General features: G+C 39.3%; 1 protein-coding gene across 3 annotated transcripts; it reads right to left on the reverse strand.

Moving 5' to 3' along the window:
• Positions 1–1,042: 1,042 nt before the first annotated feature.
• ap1b1 (adaptor related protein complex 1 subunit beta 1) lies at positions 1,043–25,007 on the reverse strand. Of its 3 annotated transcripts, XM_053325022.1 has the most exons (24): positions 24,974–25,007; positions 23,193–23,253; positions 21,953–22,058; positions 21,716–21,851; positions 21,153–21,398; positions 20,838–21,028; positions 20,504–20,725; positions 19,948–20,068; positions 19,724–19,819; positions 18,959–19,074; positions 17,610–17,775; positions 15,784–15,882; positions 14,084–14,343; positions 13,515–13,722; positions 13,279–13,299; positions 12,953–13,039; positions 12,369–12,398; positions 12,141–12,278; positions 11,908–12,053; positions 11,692–11,821; positions 9,249–9,333; positions 8,595–8,681; positions 7,834–7,988; positions 1,043–2,588 (listed from the first exon to the last, which is right to left on the reverse strand). In XM_053325022.1, exons 2-24 carry the CDS (start codon positions 23,227–23,229, stop codon positions 2,514–2,516), a joined length of 2,958 nt encoding a protein of 985 aa, XP_053180997.1. In that variant the 5' UTR covers positions 23,230–23,253; positions 24,974–25,007; the 3' UTR covers positions 1,043–2,513. The 3 variants fall into 3 exon arrangements, with proteins under 3 accessions (XP_053180997.1, XP_053180995.1, XP_053180996.1); XM_053325020.1 differs by lacking the exons at positions 12,953–13,039; positions 13,279–13,299; XM_053325021.1 differs by lacking the exons at positions 12,953–13,039; positions 13,279–13,299; positions 24,974–25,007 and adding an exon at positions 23,379–23,402 and having other exon boundaries at positions 23,193–23,252.
• Between the last annotated feature and the right edge of the window lie 179 nt (positions 25,008–25,186).

A 25,186-nucleotide genomic window follows, 5' to 3' on the forward strand; every position in this document is an offset into this window, starting at 1 on the left:
AGGGAATTGGGCTCTAAAAAGACTGTAAAAATGTGTTGGACATCTTCAGATACACATTTAAATACATTTTTGCACAGGAGGACTGTGGTTTTGTCCCTCGTGAGTGCATCATGAACAGGAACAATTATTACAGCAAGAAAAACGTGCCTCAATATTAATTGGGCACCTGATTATTATTTTAAGACAGACTTGAAAAATTGTGACTCTATCCTTGAATATTTGGGTTTTATACAGTCTATGGTTGAACCCAATGCTTAACAAACTACTAAACACTGAGTGAGTGTAAAGCATCTGGATTACTTTCCTTCGATTATCTGATATGAAAGTCAATTACTTTCCTTTTGATGGTCCGAGCCTTTAGTAGAGTGTAGTGCGGTGGCACCCTCTATTGGAAGACATTCATAACATGGGATCAATATTATAGATAATCTGTGGAGTCTGAAATTTGTCACAACTTTGGGTTACTCACAACACTCCAGACACTCTCGCCTGGTCAGTAGCTGTGCATCTTTCAGCTGACTGTTCTCTTTCACGGAGGAGCAGATGTGAGATGAGAGGTGCTTGTGTTGCTCATTAGGCAGATGCAGCTGAAATCTATGTTAAGCTTTCCCAAGCAAGTCGGACTTTAAAAAAAACCCATGACAGTTTCAGAGGAGCCACTCTGCCTTGAAGATGCACTCGACTGTGGATAAACCTTCACTCAAAGCTCAAGGTTGAACAACACTAAGAGGAGCTGCAGCCTTTGTATGCAGAGCTGAAGGCTGGAGCTGAGAAAAGCAGCCCACGAGAGCACAAATATGAAGACCTCAAAAGGTCATCAATGACTATCAAGTATGGCAGTGTGAAAACAATGCACACTGACTTCTACGGACTCTGGGAATGTGGACTTTACAGACCAAATAAAACTGAGTTAATGTTTTGCATCTGGTGACACTGGGACTGCCAAAAACATAAATGATCTTCGCACTGCATTTTTAGCCTTTAATGTTGTCATGGTGTATAAATATAAAACTAAGTGAGGAAGAGACTGATCATCTGAATTTATCAAGACTTTTAATAGTTCTTTTTCAAATGATGTACATACAATGAACAAAATCATGTCAAAAACATCTGATTAAACATTTGATTTTTTTTTCCTTTGCAGCATTTCTAATGTGTCAGCTGTCATCTCACACAAACACATACACACACAGAATAGACGGTCACCTCTTTTGATAATCTTTTTAAAAAAGGTGTTAGCGTAGGTGCATACATCCTGTAGGGCTTCAGTGCACTGACTTGTAAAAGGAATCCAATTAATCTGTGGAGCCTGAGGGTATAACAGGGACACTGAATGTTGTTCTAGCCTTCTTTCCGCTGAGACAGACTGCTACCCACATGTACACGAATTACTTAGAAGTGTTACATTATAGTTTAGAGTTATTCCACCTAAGCCTTCATCTCAGGTAGCCATAGTACTGGAAAAGCCACGATGAGGATATAGAGAGAGCAAATTGGCAGAGAGCTTGAGAGGCAGTCACTGACTCGGGGGCACAGCAGCAAATACAAAATCCTCAACACTTGATGCTCTATCCCAGTTTGCCTGATGCACACTAACAAGACTACAAACACAAATTAAACAATGGAATGACTAAGAAAGAGAGCAGACAGAGAATAGTCTATAAAATGTCCAGATATTGATGGAAAAATCAAAAGGAAAAACACACACTAGCAAACAGTTTCACCCAGCACAGTTTCACCCAGCACATGCCAGACATCCTGCTTTCAGGAATAGCAGAGGATCCAACCCCACTGCTAACCACAGATACTTAAGAAAACTCTATAAAATGACGAGACAACAATAATGTAGTTCGTAAGTATTTATGTATCTCTTCTAAAAAAAAAAGGCCCAGACAGCCACTTTCCACTTCACTTCAGAGGGGTGAGGAGAGTTAAAGCCTTTTTCTGTTGCATTTCAATTGAAAGTAGCCCAAATAAATTTGCCAACAGTGACGACTCACCTGCTGATTGCAGATGCTAAAAATAGACTCCAATTTGCAGACAAGTGGGGCTAGATAATGATTAAAGAGCCTTGTGCAGAGAAAAAACAGTCACGGGAATACAAGTCCTACAGCTGTCTGTCCCGAAAGAATAGAGGTCAACACAGGATGGCTCAGGAAGGAAGAGTGGAGGACGTGCTTCAGATCATTTAGCAAGTGCTGATGTGACACTTGTTTAAAAAATGAACAGTAACAGGGGACAGGATGAGATTAGCCAGGAAGGTTAACCAGAAATCTCTGCAGACTTGGGGAAATAAATTCTTACACAACGAGCCAAATTGGGCAATAAGTCACTAACCATCCTAATTAAACAGTTGGCTGACATACAGATCGCAGTCTGCAGGTCCAACACAGTAGGGAAGTGGCTCCCACACTGCATGAGGTTGTAATATGGTCCGTGGGTCAGGTGAGGGAGGGCAGGACAAGGTGCCGGGAGTCCTTGAGGGCAGTGGCTGGGTTGTTGTCGGGTGTTTTTCAGTTCTTCAGCACTGCCTCGTAGCTCTGGAACACACACTGGGAAACCTCGGGGGCTCTGCACTTCAAAGACACCTGAGGGAGAGAGGAGTCGAACAGGGTTGAATATGATTTCACTTTTAGGAGAGATTGTTAAGATAAAAGGTTTATAAAGACAAAGGCCCACTGTGGGATACAGAGGTTACCACAGGGGACAAAGGACAGACAATCAACAGCCTTCCTTCTGTGCAAAAATATATGTTTCAGTGTTCATTTGGGTGTTTACAGGAAACACAAGACAGTCAGAGCTTTGGCATAATCCAGTCAGATAGTCATGATGTTGTATTAACACTTAAATACCACAACATAACAAATACCACTGACAGTAATCCTGAATATTTTAAAACGTTTCTCTATTTATTTGCTGGTACAACAACCTGAACAACCTTTTTCTTGACCTGACAGCAAAAAAAGCACACACACGTACAGCTCCACCTGTCACTCACAGAGCTGCTCTTTCAGCTCTCATCACTGATATTTCTTGGATTAACATTTGTTCCACTGGAACATAGTTTCAGGGTCACAGTGTCAGTTTTCTAAAGATAATCAGCAGACTCTCAGTGACTGACAAATACAAACAGAGCGACTTAAGAAAAACAATCTAAGAATCGTATGTCCAGGGAGTATAATAATTCTCTGCTGGTCTTAAAAATCTGAATTTCTATTTTGATTTCAGATTTATTGTTTATTTATTTATTTTTTCCCACCATTTTGGGCATTTAATGTTTTGTTTTTTTAAGCTCCCCAGTCGAACATGAACATGTTAGATGATATAACTTAGAGAGCACCTTAAACTTCCAGGTCAAGGACAAGTCCATTTTCTGACTTCTTCTTGAATTAGTAACTTGTTGGTTTCCACTATAAACTGGATTTATTAACCAAATATACAATACAATGTATCTTGGCATTTGTTCCCACAAAAACAGCCTAAAAGAATACAGAGTAAAAAAATAAGGCACAAGACAGGTAATGATAAATTATGAAATAAAACAAAATAATATTAATGAGGAATGTAAAATGTTAAAGTCCAGTTTGATAACAGCACATTTGAGTTATTTAGAGGAGCAACAGCTTCAGGAAAGACATTCCTGTGTCTGCTGTTGGAGGTCTTTATGGATCTCAGTCTTTTCCCTGAGGGGAGATGTTCAAAGACTCTGTGTCCACAGCGGGATGGATGGGATGACTGCAGTTGAAAATAAACCAGTATTAGTAGCCAATGTTCACCATCACATTTTAAGCCTCGAAAGGTCTGCTGTTTTCCTGCGGTACTGAAAATAGCATCTTACATAAATATTTTTCACTCTGATGTGTCCAGCTTTTAAAATTCTGTGGTGTGTGTGTGTGTGGCAACAACATTATAAAGTTGTGTCACTGAGAATGGTCCCATTATTATAATTACAGTGATCATCAGTTATTCAGCGATTTAGTGAGTTATTAATGAGAATTTCACTCCAGGTCCCGTCTGGACTCAATGAGCACTGAGATCAAATAAAGACGATGGTGTGTGTTAGGCTGCAGTGGAATCGCAGTAATGCTGCGCAGCTCCTTAAGCGTTGCCTCGGTGCACACGGAGCTCTTTACTAATGCATACTGCTACTGGCAACATTTAGGCAGCCGCTCTCCTGTCAGCATGGGGTAAGATGTGAGGAAATGCGGATGCCCTAGCCACAGTGTGAAAACTGCTTTTAAAGGAGGCTAAAAAATGCTTTCACTGTGGTGCTGCATTCTTGTGTTGAGCTTAAGGCTTACTGCTGAAATGTTAGTATTATTTTAGGCATAAACAGGCAGAGAAATAACAGACAAAAAAAGCAACAGAGCGCTACAGTAACGACGAGTGAGTATCTGCTACTAGCATGACAGAGAAGCAATGATCTTTATTATCCTGATCTGTGCTTCTAAATGCTACAAAAATGGCAGAATCATATGCGATAGAGGAATTTCCTTTCAACAATAATCTTCCAATGAGAGACAGACACAAGGATCCACATGACGAAACACGCATGCCTGAAAACACTGCAGGACCCTTTTAGAAACTTGCATAAATCAGCAGCTGGGGCTGCAGCAGCATTAATGCAGCAATGCAACAAGGCGTAGCAAAGGAAGACAGACATTCATGTATGTATCATCAAGTCAGAATAGAGCCTCTCTTTGATGCTCAAGACTGTCCTACATTTATCTTTTAAGTCCAACTGAAATCACATTCCATCACCCCTTTTGCAGTTAACTTTTTTATGTATAATTAATAGATTTGTATTATTAAAATGAAGAAAAGGTCTTTGGGAAAAATGGCAACCAGTGTTTCACCAGCTTCAAGTCATGGACAGACAGTACGTCAAAAACAAAGATTTTAAAGAGCAAATCAGCATCAAACCCAACTAAAGTGACATTTTCAGGTATGTTTAAATGCTGTAGCTAATTAGCTACCTAGCCTGCTAATTGATGTTAGTGCTTCACATTTCTCTGAGTAAATGTTTGTTTGGTGGCTGGTTCAACAAGCTGAGGTGGAGGTTCAAGTTTGTAAGTTAAATAAGAAGAAGACGTAAGCAGTAAAGCTAATATGAGTTGTTATTCAGCCTTTGTCGGTGGTGTGTAGTGTATGAAGCAGGATGCTATCAGCCTCAGTGTGACTGTTTGCCCTACCTATGATACAACACCACATTATTGCTTTATTTCAATTGCTGCGTTGAAGCAATGTCTCTAGCTACATAGATGAATAGTGGAACAGCGTTTAATTAAAATAAAGAAAAAAGGGGAGGGGAGGGGCACAGTCATGAAATCCAATAATTTAAAATATACATTTCTCTCTTTTTTCTCAAAGGAGAACACAGGACAGGACAGATATCTATGCTGTAGTAGACAAAAAAAGAAACTCACTTTTACCAAAACCCTCACAATTACCATCTCAAGAGGTGGGAGGTGAAAATCATCCACCATTGGTCACATATAGTTGCCATGAGGACAGGATGAGAACACGATGCTTCATGGCGAAAAGATAAGTTGTTTCTTAATGCTCCAATATAAATGCGATAAAGTATACATGAGATCTAATGGGTGCAAGTTAAATAAAATTAAGGAGCTACAGCCAATGTCAAACCTTCAAGAGTAACAGTTTGTCTTGTTAAGAATTGTCTCATTAGTGTTCACAACTATTTCATTTTTCAAGTGTGGGCTCCTAATAACAGCATCCATTCACTACTAATACAAGAAAATCTATTTAATATACACACTAACATCTTTCAGTATACTCCGTTTAGTCACTTTTGCAGTGTGAAAGCACTTCATAGTCAAGCTCAGCCACAAGCAGTATGGACCGTGGAACTAGGACACTACCATAATACTCTGTTATAAGTAGTGAGGCATCATGGGAGAGAGATTACGCCAATCAAGTTTTGTGAGATCAGTCAAATATGCCAGCATGAGTAAGCCACAGCAGAAAAACATTCTATCATGCTTCTCAGCTAAGGACAATATGATCATAACTGTCCTGACATCTTGTCTCCTATAAGTATAACAGAACCCTAAAAAATACACGATGCCAGAGATTTATTTCTTCAGGTCTAAAAATAGCTGCAGACAAAAAGGCTTTGGCAGCTTGGCTTTAATGTGCTGTGCCAAGAGTGCAGAGACCAGGCTGCAGCCAGCAACTGAGAGAGACAAGCATCACAATATGCACTATACATGCAGCACTGTTTCATGGAAAGTGTGCTCTTCACTCCAATTATTGGGGTCATCTGTCTGCAAAAAGTATAAGGGCTTGTCCACTGATGTAGAGCATCAATCTAGACTTCAAAATGAGAGAAGGAGCACAGCAAAGAAACAGCTGAGGGTGGACGAAAACAACTTCATGAATTAATGAAGCAACACCAAAAATGGCAGCACAGACGAAATAAAAAAAAACAACAAATCAAGTGCAAGGCAATAAAAAAAGCACACAGCCTCTGACAGGAAAAAAAAACCATAAAAGAATTAACAACAAATAATCATAAAACAATCTGCTTTCACTTCACTCAATTAGCGTCACAGTTTAGCTCAAGGAAACTGAGATTTAATGAGCGACATGGTGGGTGAGTGACAAATTGACTAGTCTAGACAGCAGAAAACAAAAAGGACCATTTACGCCACCTTATGAATAAAAACATGATCTGAAAGCAGACTGAGTGATGAGCGGGGAGGAGAGTCACACGAAGGTCATCGTTCTGGACTAGTCATGCAGAATTTCTAAGCCAAACACAATCCATCAAAGAAGTAGGAGACCGTGGCCCGCTGACAGAACAGAGACACGCAACATCACAATGGAGGATGCAAACAAATACATGTGCGCACTAACACACACACACACACACACACACACACACACACACACACTGATGAGTCACCAATATTAGAACAACACTACAATCACTGCGCAATCAACCAGCCTCCCCCCTTCAGCACGCTTACCACTCATTACTGAACATCAATCTCCATCTTGTCTCTTCTTGTTCAGATCTGCTGCTGCACTCACTGCTGTGTCATTTGTCTCAATCCATAATGTGGATTGAATATTTTATCAAGCCTTGTCACCAACTCACATACACTTTAAACAGGTACAGCTCATCATTTTTGGTATTTATTAAAAATATCATCTGCATCATCAATATCAGTGTTTATATTAAATATATTTAAAGGGCAGGGGACATGACATATGAACATTTCCAGGTCTATTTTTATGCTCTGGGGCTTCACTGATATATCTTGGCATGATTTTAAAAAAATCCTACACTGGCCCTTCATGTAGCCCCTCAATTCAGCCTCTGTCTGAAACAGGCAGTTTTAGCTCCTGTCTGTTTAAGTCCCTCTTGGTTCTGATTGTCTAGTTCCTGGAAGCTGCACCTGGGCAAGACTTTGGGTGGTTCGGGAGGGCAGCTAACAGTTGGTGAGTTGAGAAAAATTACATAACTGTAATGGCCCCTTTTTAAGCCAGGAAAAGAAAGGCCTTATGTCCATTGGTTATGGCGCCAAGTGGCAGAGAGTTTAAGATGAATATCATGTAAGGGATCTAACCCTAACCCGATTTCATTCCATCTCTATGTCTCTACTGTCATCAAAGTAAAACAACAAAATAAAAGTTGAATGCCATGCAAAATTCCAAAAGAGCCACACCATGTCAATCCAAACAATTAACATTCATTCTCTGGTCAGCTATTTCTTTCAGGTGTGAAATGTGAGTTGATACGGTAGCAGCGTCATCACATCAGTGACATGAACGGTGCTCATGAATTTCACCAATACTCCCACTCACCGTGTAGTTTGGGTTTCCTGTCTGCACCCTCAGCTCAGCCAGCACCCAGATTCCATTGGAGAGTTTCATCGACTGGTACAGCATGTCCTGACCCTCCACTGTGCGCTTGGCTATGGTGAAAATATTGCTGCCCTGCAGTTTGTTTGAGGCTGCATCTGTTGAAAAAACAGAAAAAAAAATGTAATGGCTAAAATGTAGACTGTAGAGTAGTATTTCCGTATTTCCTTACAAGCTACTGCTTTTTTTTCCATTACTTTGTGTGAATAAACATTGTTATTATTCCATATGTAGTGTCACTCACTGGCTCCTGCCATGCTCTATAGTTGTCTCCTGAAGCCGTCATTAAATGTATCAGACTATGCAGGGTTTTCTCACACTTATCTCCTAAAATTTCACTTCAGTCTGTGCAGCAACGATACAGACACTAATTCAGAATTTAGTTTTCTCCTCAGCTTCTGTCTTGCTGCTGCGACCCAGTAGGATGTGAAACCCTCTCTCTTTGTTCATGACGGAGAAATTTAATCTATAGGGGGATATCTCCATGTCATTAGGAATTCTTCTCCAGTTTGGCTGCTCTCACGCTTATGTAAAACTAAATTATCACATATAAATAGGGACTGAAGCTGATGAGATCTCATCAAATACAATTTGCTTCATTCGGAACTGCATTTGAGACCTCCACCACTCTATCAGGCTATCTTCACAGACAAAAAAGCTGCACAGTGTGGTGTTATGAACTGCACTCTCGTCATCCATCTCACCTGAGTTAAGATGGCAGTCTTTGATCTGAAACTGGGACTCATTGTCATTAGGAATGTCTTTCCATGTGGCAAGGAACACCTGTCGCTCTGTAGATGAAAAGACAGAATCACTCGATGTGTCCAAACACCCAGCATACACTGAAATAGACGTTATACCAGAATAACAATAACATTTGAGGTAAAAAAGAAAAAGAAAGACAAAGAAGTAAATGTAAAAATAGTGTGTGAGCATTTTGATTCCACATGAGACATTAGGTTTCCTGCTGTGGCTTCGGCTCCGGAGCATTAGCTCGCAGCCTCTGGCAGCGGTCCTGCTGCTAGCCCCATCAGGAGGCTCCACAGGGACAAATGCCAAAATGTGTCCACAGAAAAAAATCAACAAAAAACTAACAAAAAAACAAAGGTAAAAATGCCTAAATAAGGTATTGGTGACCATATCTAGGATTAACTGTGCAGATATGAGATGTGCATAAGTGCAAGGCAGGTGCACAGTCATACACACATCTACGTCACACACACTTCTTCACATCCTCGGCACAGTCACAATAGTCACTCACACTGAAAGACTCATTTCCAAGAATGACGTATGTGTATGTTGTTGACATCAACAGGGTTTGAGGCGTTTGATTGAAGAGATTTAGCAAAAACACTCACCCATCTTCCCGTCCTCTACAAACAACATGCTGATGGGGTACTGGCAGCTGAAGTAGAATACGTCAATGTTGTTCTTAACAGCCACCTGCGAGAATGATTACGTCCAAGGAGGGGGGAGAGGAGGACGACAGGATGAGAAACAAGAAGCAATTCATTGGTAATTACTTTTCAAGTGTCCTTCACGATTTTATGTGTGGGGTTACTGAACAAGAGGCTTACAGCCTTTCCAGATTTTCTACCAAAAACACTCAGTTAGCACAAGGCTTGTATTTGCCAAAAAATGTCAGCTATATACACACAATGCTTTTATATCAAAAATAACTGTGGAGCATCTGCTTACAAAGTCTAGAAAGAGCTTTAAACAAGGATATAAATAAATAAAGATGAAAATACAACATGATAAAAATAGCAGACAAGATTAGTGACACAGAAGTCTATGAAAAAAGAACATTCAAAAATAGCACATACCAGTGAGTCTATACTCAAAAAAGAAAGACAAAATAGTCTTTATGGTCTGTGGGCCCTGGTGGCAAAAGTTCAAGACACTGAAACACAAGAACAACTGTGCTACACTCGAAGCACCTGAAGTAACAAACGGCAGGGCAGCGATATTGATCAGATTCCTCAACAAAGAAGTGCTGAAGAGAAGGACAGACAGTCTGGCCAGAGGATAGTACAAGAAAAACTCCTGAATAATTCATTAGAGGATTTTATTCCTGGATGCAATGCAGGACTGCCAGTAACACAGCTCATCATAAACTAACTACACAGAGCTTCATTCTGTTTCCAAACTAAAAGAGTGCTATTATAAAAATATAAGTTGACCCAGAACAAGCACCAAACCCAACTGAAAAAAACAGACAACAACAAAAAGCTATACCAACTTATACTTTGCAGTTGGGGGCTTGAGCCAGGCATTTACAGGTCCTACTGAAATAAAATATTTGATGCAATATATATGAAAAGTAAATATGTAACTAATAAAAGTGATTGTTTGCACAGTGCCAACAAAGGACTGACAAAGAACCATCAAGGACTGCAAATGTCTGCACAACACAAGGCCATTGGTGAGCTGTAAGGTTTCCTATATAGATCAGCAGAGCAAAGCAGGTGTCACGCCTAAACGAGTGGTATGCTGCCTGCAGTGTGGGTAAGGTTTCTTGCTAGCCAACACAGAAGGCCTTTCCTGAATTAAATAGGCATGTTCACATCTTTGATGAACTTTAAAACTATTTTACTGTCAAGACTTCCCACAAATCATCACAGCGGTAGCCTACAGTGGCAATAAACAGCCATGGAATTTGCACCCACAGCTACTATAGCATTTCTCTTAAATGCTGATTGTGATGAAAGAGTTTTAGTGACTGTGGCGGTGTACAAGCTTCAAAAACTGCTACAACACATCAGCAATTAAAAGAACACTCTTACTAATGTTCTGGGACATTATCTTCCATCAAGACGAAAATAACACAGAAGCTCTCAAAATAATATATCTGAGAATGTCAAAATAGATAGAAGTACCTATCAAAGCAGCAATGAGAGCTAGTAGAGTAGAAAGGTTAGCACGGCTGCTGAAGCCAAGAGAAACAAAGGAGCTATGTGTTGTGTGACCACTAATGACCGCTCCCATCCCTCTAGACATTCTTATCATCTTTCTACAGCTGCACACAGCACCCATCCACTATTCTGCCCAGTTAAAAGAACCACCCTGATCAAAAACAGGCTGCACTTTTTTCAAACTGCAACTTATCATCACCGTTCTGAAGGTTGTTTTATGTTTTAATTCTCTTTAATTCACAGTGTGGGAATTCAACAATATAGCTGAAAGAAAGAATGCATTTCTTATCAGTAAATGCATATGGTTATACAGTAAGGGCAAAAGTGTTTGTTCCAAAAAGATACAGTCAGGTGAATAGTTCAATCACAGAACATTTTGGTGTTTTAGTTCTGTAATGTTTAACTATAACTAAGAAATATGTAATGTTTAAATAACTGCTAATCAGGTAAATGAAGCTCAAATTCATGTTAGTTATCTTCTATTTAAATAAATGAAATATTAACATGCAGTCTGTAAGCTATGAAATATATACAGTATACGCTATGGTAGGTCTGCCTGCTCTTCCACATTACATTGCAACTCTGACAGGGTTCAATGGACTCAATAAGAAGCAATTTAAATAAACACCAGGCATTGCTGCCCTGATAAGGCCAGTGCTGAAAAGTTGTAGAAACACAATTGGCTTATATAACAATGTGCTTTTAGACTTCCCCTGACATCTGACAATCATGGTGTCGACAGCTGCGTCATGGTCATGAAGATAATGCTCTAAAATGCAGTGGGGAATCAGTATTTATCGAAAATGTGATGGTGGTGGCAGCGAACCAAAACCGAAGCCAGGAAAGTCATAAAATCTAAGGGAAAGAAACATTGTGAAGGTTTTACCTGGAGGTTATTGAGAGGCTCCATCTTCATTACAGGTCCCACAGTGTTGAGGGGAAGGGCAACTTCAATACTCTGGTTTGGGCCGACAGGAGTGAGAACCTGCAGTGGACCAGCTGGAGCTAAACCAAAACTACAAAAAGGAACACAGAGAAAAGTGTAGCAGTCAAAGAGGTGTAAGGTTACAGAGATTAAACACTGGTTAGTAAAAGGTCTTACCTGTTCCTGTTGAACTGGATGGCAAAATCAGTCATCACACTCATAGCTTTATTAGTGAGGGTCATCTCCATTTGGATGACCCCAGCACGGCGGGCAAAAGTTCCAGATATCTCCAGACCCTTAGCCTTAATAGCTGGAAGCCAAAGCTGAAAAAAAGACAACAGTAGTTATTTTTCCTGTACTGTTGCAACATCATTCAATAGTATGTCTTATAACAGCTTATCCAGACTCACTATTTTAGTAGGGATGTAGGCTCCCATTGGCATACCCACTCCACCTCCGAGGTCAAACAGGTCATCCAGACCACCACTTACAGGGGCACTGAAAGAGGCCGGCACTGCAGCAGCAGGAGCACCGAAACCAGCTCCCATCTGTGAGTCACAAAACAACAGGTTACCCTCAAACATTCATTGTTTTTCCACTGTATCGAGCAAAAACTCAAATCAGACAAAATGACTTACAGCAGGACTTCCTCCGAGGTCTCCGCCAAGCTGGGTAGTGGGGAAGAAACACAACAATTTCAGGTTATCTATTTTAGCAACATTGATTTATATTCTGGAAGGTTTGAGGAGGGCAGATGGAGGAGTGAGAAGGTCTAAGTATGTCTGTGATTAACGACAGGTATGAGTGTTTACAGCGAGCAGAAGGTGACACGAGTACAGGGCAAGTTGACTTCTCCTTTTACATAATTGACCTTTCACTGTCCACACAAGTATAGTTGAGTGGCAACTGAAATCCAATAGGTTTTTCTCAAATGCTACTCACCAAGTGTGTCTATTACTGAGATGAAAAGGTTGGGGGTGCAGTGAGAAAAAAAAAAATACAGCAAGTCCAAATAGTGACATTGCTAAACTACCGTGTATGGAGGACATACTTTGACACCTAAACAGAATGTGCAAACATCACAATGTAATAAGAAGAGCAAACAGACACAGATTAACTACTGGGAGACTTATTTAGAGGACACAGTGGCACAGCAGGGGACAAGAGGGGATTCTAAACTGGTGCTGGCCTTTACTGGTCCAGCGTGGCCCCCTGGACCAACCTCAGTGGGGCTGTAATCTGGGGACGATGGTAACTGATGTGGGAGCTGAGGTGATTGAGGAGTGTCCGTCCGCAGGGGAATGGGCGGCTGATTGAAAGACGAAACACATCGCAGAGCCCAGAGATAAGAAAAGAGATGGGGACTCAAAGGTTCAACAGCATGCTTACTGTAGATATCACGATAATAAAAGATGATAAATGATGAATGAAATGTCAGACTGATGCATGAGAACTACAGAGTAAAACGGCAGTGAACTAATCAATCTTAGCACTGAAATGGTCTGATGTGGTTTAGAAATGTTGTTCCCTCCCCCTCCATGTAGTTACCGGCTCAGACTCATCCCCCATCTGCAGGTGCAGCATTGAACAAAGAAAGGAAAACATACGAGTGTCAAAAGAAAGAAAGAAAGCACATAAGGTTGAAAAAAAAAAAAAAAAAACATACATTACCATCACTGGGTCCCAAAGACATTTAGGATATTATTGAAACTAATTCAGTGGGCTGCCAGGGACTGATTTCAATCTGACAGCTTCAGTGAAACACAGGTGTGTAGAAGACCTACCAGGCTATCCAGTCCTCCTCCAAGAAGGTCCATAGCCCCCATCTGCATGCCAGAGGAGGGGGGTGGTGTTGGTCCGGTTGCAGTAGGAGGTGTCAGATCCAGATTGAGCAGATCTCCCAGGAGGTCTCCCTGGGATGGGATAACAGCAGGAGGTGCCTCAGAGACTCCAGCGACGGAAGCTGCATCTGGGCTCTCAACACTATCTCCGCTAGTAAAAAAAAAAAAAAGAAAAAAAAGAAAAATTTAGATTATTCGTGGAAATGGAGATGATTTGTTTGATTACTGTTCACAAACTAGATATTTTTTAATTTTACATTCATTGTAGGCCTAATTTGTCATTATTCTGCAGATATAATTCCCACTGTAGTCCCCTAAAAGCGATGATAACTACATATTATTCGGAGGCAGGAAGGAACAAAGAAGAACTGCAGCAAAGCCAGACACTGCTGTCAAGTGTATTACTCAGCAGATTTGAGGGAAAACATGACAGGCAAGTTGAGAGGTGAGATCTATTTACATAAACAAACCCCTTAGCCTGCAGTGTTTAAAAGTAAAAGTGCATGACTCACGATCCAGCACTGCCGGGGAGTCTCTTGTGCTGAACGCCACGGCTGCCTTCAACAAAGGCACTGGGTGGCTTGTGATACACAGAGGCAAGAGTACCAATGTGGCAGATGAGCTCCTCCAGCAGAGTGGGCTCAATCAGATCTGTCTCCTCAGAGATCAGGGGCTTCTCAGCCAGAACCACCTCCTTGGCAGCTACAGGGTCTGTGGAGAGCAGACGCCAGTAGATGTAGCCACGGTCCCTGAGGTCTGGGTTGTCTGAGTCCTGGAGAAAGAGATAAAGGTATGAGGATAAGAGAATAATCTTTATGGAACATGTTTAATACATTTTTAATGTTTGACTTTCTTTTTCTTGGCCCTGATATCAGAGACTAAGCCGTCATTCTAAGATATCAAAAACTGAGTAAGCCTTAGGGAAGTGCTAGGACTTGGATAATGTATGAAGCACGCTGACACTGTACTTTTTTATTACTGTGGAAAAAGGAGAAGGTTACCAGGTTTTTAACTCAATCTGATAAGCGCAGACCATAGCTTGATGGAAGCAATAAGACTTTAAAAAAGCAGATAACTAATGTATATAACAAGTTAAAAGGGAAATCCTCTTGTAATTGCTGCTTTCTGTCCACATAGTGCAAAGTGGAAAAGTGCATGGTGAAAAAAAAAAGTTTGTGCCTGTACCCCTGCTGCATTAGATGTCCACACATACATAGTTACCAGCTTTCTACTGTTGATACATATAAACTAATGTAATCCAATACACCAGCTCTGTAATAAATCCAATCTCTGTGGGGTTACAATGTTCAGTTTTTTGTGACACCGTTAGAGAAGTGTTTATTTAACTGTTGTATTAGACTGTATCATATTGAAGTGTATTCAGCCATCTTTAAACGGTGTAAATAATGAAGGAAAAAGGACAAAAATGCACACTCTTATTCTTTCTATGATGATAATAACTGTACTTGAGGTTATTTAGGGCACAATCTGAACAACAGGACAGCATCTCAAAGTAGGTTCACTCACAGCAGTAGATTTTTCTCTTGTGTAACTGACTAAAGCACATAGCTGCGCAATGCTGCAACTAAATGGTGCAGTGCATCTTATACCATCATATATCATGGTAAAGATCATCTGTGCTGCATTCCACTTAAAGTGTAATATTCACTGCACAGATCATTTTTACTACTTTGCATTTACATAAAAAGATATATATATTCTTTGTTTTTAACATGTAGAATGTGCAGACATATTATAGTTAGTATTTATCTGTATTAGGACAATATTACTAATAGGTGGATGTTCAACTAGGTCATTATAAACATATTTCAGATACTGATCATTTTTTACAATATGACAAAGAATTTTCTAAAAATGACATGACTGTTCTCATTTTTAACATCAACCAGATACCTCAAACCATTAAAACACAATTAATGTAACAGCAGAGTAAGCTCAAACCACTGCAATTGCTATATATATTGCCATTACAATACTACAGTGTCCCAAGAATGATAACGTAATAAAGAACTCCTTGTAAAAGATACAAAGGAGGAAATTAGTCAAAATCCACATCTGATGAGAGCAAATGACACAAACTAGAAGAGTCCATGTTTGTATGGAGCACGGTGATGATTGTGAAATGAAAAAACAGAGATGAAGGCCGGCACATACAATGTATGTGTACAACAGTGTTTGTTTTGATTCTCACCTGTGTGGCCAGGCTTAACACCTGCTGCACCAGCTCCTGGGTCTCAGTTGGCTTTTTCAGGAACAACTTGACGATCGCAGTTAGCAGCTGCAACTGCACCTAGAACCCACAGAACACAGTGTGTTACAGCTCCTCTCTAATAATACTGTTTTTAAATGTAAGGGAATGTGTTAAAGAGAATATTTCTGCCTGATCTTTTAAAACACACAATAAACACACTATAATTATACATAGTTTAACCTCCTTTTACTTCTAGGCGCATAATAGTAAATTTCTCATAGATGCCACATCCTGTTAAATATTCCACTGAATAGTTCTAGGCAATCTGCACTAACCCAACAACAGCACAAAAGGGAACATTTATGCATAATGCATTCTTTCTACCCACAAAATCACTTGCTAAGTTGCTATAATCAGAAAAGTCCCTTGAAGGCAATAGCGTGGGAATTGATCTGTTACTTAGGGGGAGCTGTCTAACAAAGTAAAGTGTAATCCCACTATGAATGCTCTACGGAGTAAAGATTGGCTTCTGTACAAATTGTGCCTCTGAGCCAAACACAGAATCAGTGTAGTCTTGAAGTATTACAGGAGTGTTCCCATTAAAGTGGCGTGAATTACCATTTAGCACCCTTAATCTCAGTAAATCTCAGTTTAAGGCTGACAGTTATCACAGATTGTGTTGGCTAAAGGTAGAAATCAGTGATTCTGGAGATTGTTCAATGCATATTTTGTCAAATTCATCACGTGGAACTGACAATTAAACTATTTTGCTTCAGTAAATTTCTGCTGTCAGTAAGCCTGGTGAAAGCAGTTTGTTTGGCCACTATCCTCTTAGCTCCCCAGGAGCTGCTGCAGCAGACAGGCAGCTGCTTCTGTGGACAGAGACACTGAACACAGGTCGAGTGAGAGGTGGGGAGGATGCAGAGAGGCCAAGAGTAATATTTATATATATAATAATATTTGAGAGGAACAAAAGTGACTCCACAGCTGACGCAACTCTCTGAATTCCACCATATTCTTTTGTCCATGAATTTGGGGGCTGGAGCTTGAAGGGATATTTGTATTTGTTTGGGTGTTGACTTCAGATATCAACAATAAAACTGGAAAAACAATTTTCCAGAATGACTGACTCTACCTTTCAGTAAGACCAGTTCTCTTTAGTACTTCTGTGTGTCACCTCATTTTCAATGCTTTGCAGCAGCTTTTATTATGTCCAGCAATATAAACCATTGTATGATAGCTACTAGGGGTGTGACGATACACTCAGCTCACGAGACGAGACACTATATTGGGTTCACGAGATCGAGACGAGATTTTAACTCTATTTTTAAGAAAACTTCAATGAGGAAATAAATGACTGTTCTCTTATTTGAAATTCACAAAATGGAAATTGAATTGAAATGTTTTAACTAATCATCTTGTAATGAATCACTTTAGTTCTACTTTCTAAATATATAATTATCATGCACTATGCAGCACTGTAAAAGGTTTCCTCATATAGATATTTTATAGACGGATAAACACAATCACAAATACTAAAAAGTAAATTATAAAGAGTAGAAACAATTCTATATAGATATAAATTAAATATCTATAATAATAAAAACTGTAACAAGGTTAATGATTCACAAGTGACATTATAAAAAGAAGACATGACGTGCGAATGAGTGATAGAAAACCAATCGTCTTTTTTTTTTTTTTTGGTGCGCCCCTTAATAGTAGCTTTGCGAGACAAAATTCACTTTGATAGGAAATATCGACACGTTTTCGTCTCGCGAGATCTCATCACACCCCTAGTAGCTACTGACAGCTACTCCTAAACACACCTGAGTGCTTTCATCATGGAAACCCTCCAAAAAGCTCTCCAGCAGTTCATCAGCGTTGTCGATGCGCTCAGCATACTCTCCCACAATCCAAATCATGGCCGCACGTGCCTCTGGCTCATCCAGGGAGTCCAGGTTTTCACAAAGAGTGGCAATCACACTCTCATACCTGGCAACAGTCAAATAAACACAACTTTATATACGCTTAAGACAAACAAAATCACACAGTACAAATTATTACAATTTACTCTAAATTGGCTTCTAAAGTTGTGATTACTAACATGTTATCAAAGAATTGCCAACTTCCACACACTGAAGACATTAATTTATTATTTTTCAAGCCACCTTACAATTATACAATTAATATTCACTCTCCTATTAGTAACTGTTTGGGCTCAACTGCAGATAAAAATATTTGAATCTTTAGTCTGCTTAACCAACCAATCTTTAACAGTGTTTGAGGTATTTCTAAATTGTATAAAATGTTTAATAAGAAAAATTTGGTTAATGTCTAATTAGGAAAGAAGGTGGAGGTTTGACTGGGTAGTGCCTAATATATTCAGTGAAGGTAAAGGCTTGAGTCATGCGGACAGGGTGGGAAATTAACTTAAAATGTGAACATATACTAGCCACTGACAGATAAATGTTCAAATTCACCAGCCACTCACTTATAAATTATAAATTTTGTGTATGAAATGTACCAGTCACTTCCATTTTTCACCAGCATTTGGCTGCTGCTAATTTCCCACCCAACATGCCAAGCTGGATGCTGTGAAAAGCTGCTCCCTTGGAGACTCGTGGCTTCAAGGTGATGGTCTACTGTTGTGCAGGAGAGTTTATCTGGCACATGGACCCACTCTGTTAGATCCACAGCAGAAGCCACACTTCAGCCATATCTACCTGACCTTTGACCGGGTGCAATCAAGGCAGGGGTCCATGACAAACACTTTCTCTGTGTTTGTGAGGGTAATTTTCTTTAGCATGCCTTTTGAGATGCCAGACTGAAAACACCTTTTGTCAGTGTGATAAGCTTTCACCCTTCCCTTTTAAAATACAGGAGAATATGATCTGAGAGTCAGTGAAGTGGAACTTGCTGTGAATGGCTCTTAAGATGTCAACAGTAGACCACAATGCAAAGCATGTAATAAGTCAAATAATGTAATTCATCTAAAAATATCTATTTGAATTGTCAACACTAAAAAGCCACCACAAAATTTGTATAAATTCATAAATGCCTGTTGAACGTTCTGTGTATATAGTCAAGCACTGGCAGCATTTTGTGCAGCTCATGTGAGTGATTACATGAATTGTTCATTAAAAATCTGCACAATGATGCCCAACAGGGGACCTACTTATTGGGGTATTTGCGGAAGATGTCCTTGATGACCACAATGGCTTCCTGCACCACATAGTTAACCTTTGTCTGGATGAGGTCAAGCAGTGTGCTGACACAGCGCTCCGCTGATTGCTAAGATGAAGAGAAAAATAATCATTATAGGCCTGCACACTAAACAGTACTGACTATATATTAAATATGTATATCATATATACAATCTATGATACAATATGAAATTGACTGCTTTTCAAATATAAATCAACAATACAAATTACAATACAAAATGATATAATGTTTTTCAACATATCACATCCTTTTAACTTGTGATATTACTAAAGGAGTAACATAGTGGCTTTCTGTTTTACTTCAGGCTTCAACAGCAAGCAAGCAATCATAGTTTTATTTATTTATTTATATATATATATATATATATATATATATACATATATACATATACATATATATATACATAAACATACACACAGATATATATATACATATACATACACATATATATATATACATATACATACACATATATATATATACATATACATATATATTTTTAAAAAAAATACAATCTATTGCACTGTGCACGCAATTTAGTACCCACTATTTGGGATCTTAGTAAATTAGGCCCTTAGTGTTATAATCTGGTTGAGTATGTGTACCAGTTAAAATGAAGTATGTGTAAACTAAGGCTTTGTGCTCCACCACACAGCTGATACAAAGACTTAAACAACAAAGCATCTGACCACAACACTGCATCATCTCCACCCACCTCTACTTTGATGGCACAGCGGCCAATGGCTCTAACCGCTTTTCGGACAAAGTCCACGTCCACCTCAGTTGCGTACTCCTTCAGTTCAGCCAGCACCTATAGACAACAGGACAGAGAGGCATCCGTGTCACTCAGGACTATATTTTGAGAATATACAACAGATAGAAACCTACTTGTTTTATGACTTTTCCAACACAATAATGCATTACAGCTGAGTGTGTTACCTGTGCAATATTAGCTTGAGATGCTAGGCGAATCATGATGTCAAGCTTCTCCAGTTTGACATAGATCGGGTCATTGTACTTCACAAAAAAAACTTTCATCTCGTGCTTCAGGATCTCTGGGCTGAAAGTCACATCGACATTTCTTGTTACTTGTGGCAATTGATGAAAACAGACAATACTGCAGTGACACTGTTCAATGACATACAAGAGTATTAAGTGGCCTTTATGATGATTTATTACTGTTGGCTGTTAGGTCTTTTTTTTATTTTAATTTGCTCTGTGTTAGCACTTTGAGTTATTATTGCCTTGTGTTTATATAACACATTAATTATCCATGTATCCAGTGCTGTCTTTCAGAGAGTTTAAACTGTTGGTTCCTCTTATCATAAATGTTGGCATGTGGTGACTATTGTAGTTTCCTCTTTTGGGTATATCTAATCCATCTAATCTAATCTGATGTAAAAGACAACCAACTGAATCAGGCACATGTGAAGCAACTTTCATTACAATTTCAATAGTATAAAGCATATCAAAGAGACATTCTCTGCAAATTTACCGTCTCTGAACGATGAGATTGATGTTTCTAAGTGCCACATATTGCAACTCAGGCTCAGCAGAGAGGAGGGTGACCAGAGGAGGGGCCAGCTTCTTCAGCAAGGTGCCATAGTAGTCTAAGTCCTTAGGCAGCATCTCCATGAACTTCATAAGAACTTTCACTGCTGACAGAACCACTGCAGAGTTGGCGTGGGAGAGCCGTGGGGTCACACGCTCACAGATGCTAGCACATGTAGATAATATTGGGATGAGGAGGGGAAAAATTATTCAGGGTTCACTGGGAGGACATTCAAACGTGAAGAGAGAATGCTGATGAAAGTAGTGACCTCCCTTACCTTTGGGACTCACGATCATCACGAGGTGTGTAATTGGCCAGGCAGTCGAGAATGAAGATCTGACCCCACTCTGTACACTCGTTAAGAGCCGTCAACAGCTTGTTGATGGTCTGGGGATTCAGGTCCAGTAGATTACTGTTGGGATGGGACTCTGCTATCTCAGACAGCGCTGCCACTGCATTTGCTACCACCTTAGGGATGAGATGAGAGAACAGACACATGCTGAAATAAGAAGCTACAGCTAACAGCTATATGAAGATGAAAGAAAGGACAATGTACTGACACAATGCTGGCAACATTTGTGCTCAGTCATACCATGGGATTTGAGTCAGAAATTAGGTCTTTTAGAGTATCCAGGAAGCCCTGATCCTCCACAAGCTGGGCGTTGATATCGTGAAGTTTTGCTACACACACAGCTGCAGTCTTCCTCACATAAGGGTCTTCATCCTTCAGACATTTCCTCAGTGGCTCACAGAGGTACTCAGTGATCTTGTCCACACGGATGCAGCCCATGGTACGAACAGCAAGGGCCCGGATCAGAGGGTTTGGGTCTTCACAATCCTGGATGGGTGGTAAAGAAAATTGGTAGAGATATCACACTTTGATTCTTTTTTTTTTTTTTTTAATGATCATAATTGCATCATTTCTTATTTATTTGTGATGCTACCTATATTATAATAATGTGAAACTGTTTTAAGTATTCTCTTAAGTTTAAAATCATCATATCTTTGAGGTGTCACTGCCTTTATCACCAAAGACTAAGGATGGTTGTATTTACCTTAAACGGACACCTTTAAATTTGATAATTATCCCATTGAAGTCAAAGGAGTTCAAGAGAGAAATAGTGGAATGCCACAATACATTTATGACTATTGTACCTTTACAAAGGTGTTGACTGCCATGATAGCCATATCTGGCTGACTCTTGGCATAGTTCATCAGGTAGAGGTAGACCAACTTCTTCAATTCCAGGTTGTCCGTCTGCATGCAGTTCACAACATCTGGGAACAAAGCGCTGGAGGGGAGACGAGACACTATGTGACAACTGCCTCCAAATGTAAGGTGAAGTGTTACACAGTTCTGATGTGGATGTTTGTGACATTTCCCCTGGCTCACCTGACGTCCTTGCCAACTGTCATAGAGGCAATGACTTTCTTCACAGCCTCCTTCTTCTTCTCTTTCTTATCACTGTTCAGCTCTGCTTTGAGCTCAAAAATCTCACCTGTGTGCACAAGACAAGAAAAAATCTAATCACCCATTATGCAACACTTTTGTCATGTTGGGAGAGGAAAGGAGATGATATACAGTCTACCTTGATCTAGACATATTACTAAAACTTACATAATCACCAACTGTTAACATTTCTACTCTTTTTTTTCTACTCTGAATGTGTTTAACAAACTGAGTAGAACCTATCTTTGTTTTGGGTAAAGCAACAAGTCGTCATGTGAAGTTCTCATTAAATTATTGTCCTTGATGTAACTATAAAAACAAACACTGTGAGAACACTTAGTCTTGGGCTTAAATTTGAGTCCACCTCCTTAATGTTTCACGGGAATTGTAAACACTTCTCACAAGATCTCAGCAGGAGACTGCACACAGACATGTTGGGTATATGTACAGAAAAGCAGTATGATACCGAAGGAAACATGCTCGTATTTCTGAAATAATATTTAATGAACAGAGAGCTTAAACAGTGTAAATCATAAGCTTCTGTCTTTGTCCACTAAGCCAGCTACGTGGGGATGTTCAGTTCTGGGATGTGAGAGGAGTCACACAAAAGAGAGACACAGCAGGATGGTTAACTCGCTGTGAGCTAATACTAATCTGATTTAAAATAACCAGAGCTGTTCAGTTCTTGGCAACAAAGTCAACACAAAGTAGAAACATAAAATCTTTTTTTTTTTTCAAGCTCTAACTAATTAATTACAGATAAATATATTTAACAACTCAAATTTTATGAAAACATTTATTTCTTGATGACCTCTTACTCTTAAATTGAGTAAGCATTATTGGCTAGAGTGACTGATAATAAACTCATAGCACATCATGTCACTATATATTCAAATATAAGAAATCAAATGCAAATTAACTTCAATATAAATACATTTTTCTGAAAATACTCAACGCCTTGAAGGTAATTAGACAGTTTTATTCTATATAACCATCTTTATTTATGTAATTAAATAAAAATCAACAATTCAGCACCACCCAGCTTAGTTTGGCACAAAATCCACAAAGCACTTATTTAGAAACTGTGTATGGATGCCAGAAATAAAACTCAATATAGTAAAAAGTAATTTATCACTGAGGCGTTTTACGTGTTAAATCGTGAACAAATAGTCAGCAATCAGACCTTTCTTGGTGGTGGTGAAGTACTTGGAGTCCGTCATCTTGGATCCAAATTGTCGGTTCTCCTGCAAAAGTTAGAGAGGACATGAAAGATTATTATTGCTAAATATTTTCCTGAGTGGAAACTTGGAGCTTCATGAGATCAACAGGAAATACTAGAAGTGCAAGCACAGGGAAATAAAATGACTTCCTGTCTTCTCTGGGACAAGTGGCAGTGATCTATCAAATGACAAAACAATGGATTTGGCTAAGAACAGAGACACTGATATCTCCTCTATAAACAAAAATCTTCTTGGTCAGCATATATGTGGCCAACAATATCTCTTAAAACGGATTAAACTTCAAATGTTTTTCAGCAGTCCTGAATCATGTATCAGTATGCATTTCCTCTTGATATCACAATATTTTCTTCTATAAAATTTGCACTTAAAGTTAAAAGGAATATTGCTGAATTAAATAAACCTCCACAAAAGGACAGAGTATTTCAGATATGATATATTCTCTATGGACATAATAAAACTGGAAAACCTGGGTCCGTGACTTATTTAGTCTTATGGAGAAAAAAAGAAATGCTTGCCTTGTGCATAGATCACTACACTTCAAGTCAGCTTTCACATGGAGTAAAAGCAACACAACTAATACTGCTAATACTAATACTGAAAACTTGAATTGCCATCTTACAAAAGGGACTACCATTTATTTTAATATATAGTTATGACATATCATCATGACACAAATATTGATGAAGTGCCTCAAAGTTTTTATGGCTGATAATATAATAAGCATTTCGTAATGTACAGTAAATAACTACCTTTCATTTGTCATGCCACTATATAACACAAGCAGTGTTTTATGGATAATGTTAGTAATGAATACTCTCTTTATCAAACTGGAAATAACTGAATTGCAGTATGAAAATGTCTTTTAAATAACGATGAATTCAATAAACATTAAACAACTAAGAGATGATAACGATTATTTGATGCCAGTTTATGCCAGAAAAATGTCAGCTAAAGTTGTTAACTTGATAATTAATAACAAAGAGCTGCGTCAATAAACTCTGAATTGATTTAACATGTTAGTTTCATTATTTATTGAGCTTCAGATAGCTGTCAAACATCCGACAGGCTGCTAGCTGCTACACACAAGTTAACACGAATGACTGATGAGATAATAGCAAGACGAAATAGCTCATTACTATATGTTTGTTCGGTACTACCCGCTGCTATAATGCCAATCTGACACTGAATTGACAGTGTATTCTGACCTACATTGTTTGCAAAATAGCTACGAGACTAATTCACACAGTCTGACTCCAAGCTAATTTAGCCGCAAAGAGAGGAACGGTAGCTAGCTAGCTAGCATCAGGCTACCGTGACGTTAGCGTAGTAGGCTCCTGTGTTTACAATCCAGCTGGGAGCAGAGGAAAATATAATTTAAAAGTTACTTAAATTACTGCCGACACGATGTCACTTGATGAATTACTCACGCATAACTGATTTGCCCATTCCTGCATGTTTGCAGTAGTTATGGTCAGATGAATGAGAGTGTTGCTAAAGGTTAGCTGCCTGCTGCAGTGAGCCTGTCACCGGGTACTTCTCCAGCTAGCACAGCTGAGACATGACCTTCTAAGCAGAGGCTTAAGGAAGCCTTTGTCGGGATAGTTAAGCTCTTAATCTACCGGCCTGGTTTAAACCTTAACCAACGAATTAGCGTACCTTCTGGAGTTAAAATTGGACCCGCCACACAATTAGTTTGGAGAGAAAATCTTGACAAACATCTTACCGTGACAGGCGTAGTATGAGCAGTGGTGGCCTTCGTCCCCTCCCACTTGATTTACTTCCGTGTTTCCGCAAAATAACGTTTGCAAACAGAGAAGCAACGTCAGCTTTCATTTAATTGACACAGTTCATAGTTTTGTGAGAAAAAGAAGCTGAATAACTCCTCTTTTAGATTAGTAGTGATTTTTGGTGGTCCCAAGCTGTAATTGCCCACTGA

Source organism: Scomber japonicus, chromosome 9, assembly GCF_027409825.1.
Source record: "Scomber japonicus isolate fScoJap1 chromosome 9, fScoJap1.pri, whole genome shotgun sequence".
NCBI lineage: Eukaryota > Metazoa > Chordata > Actinopteri > Scombriformes > Scombridae > Scomber > Scomber japonicus.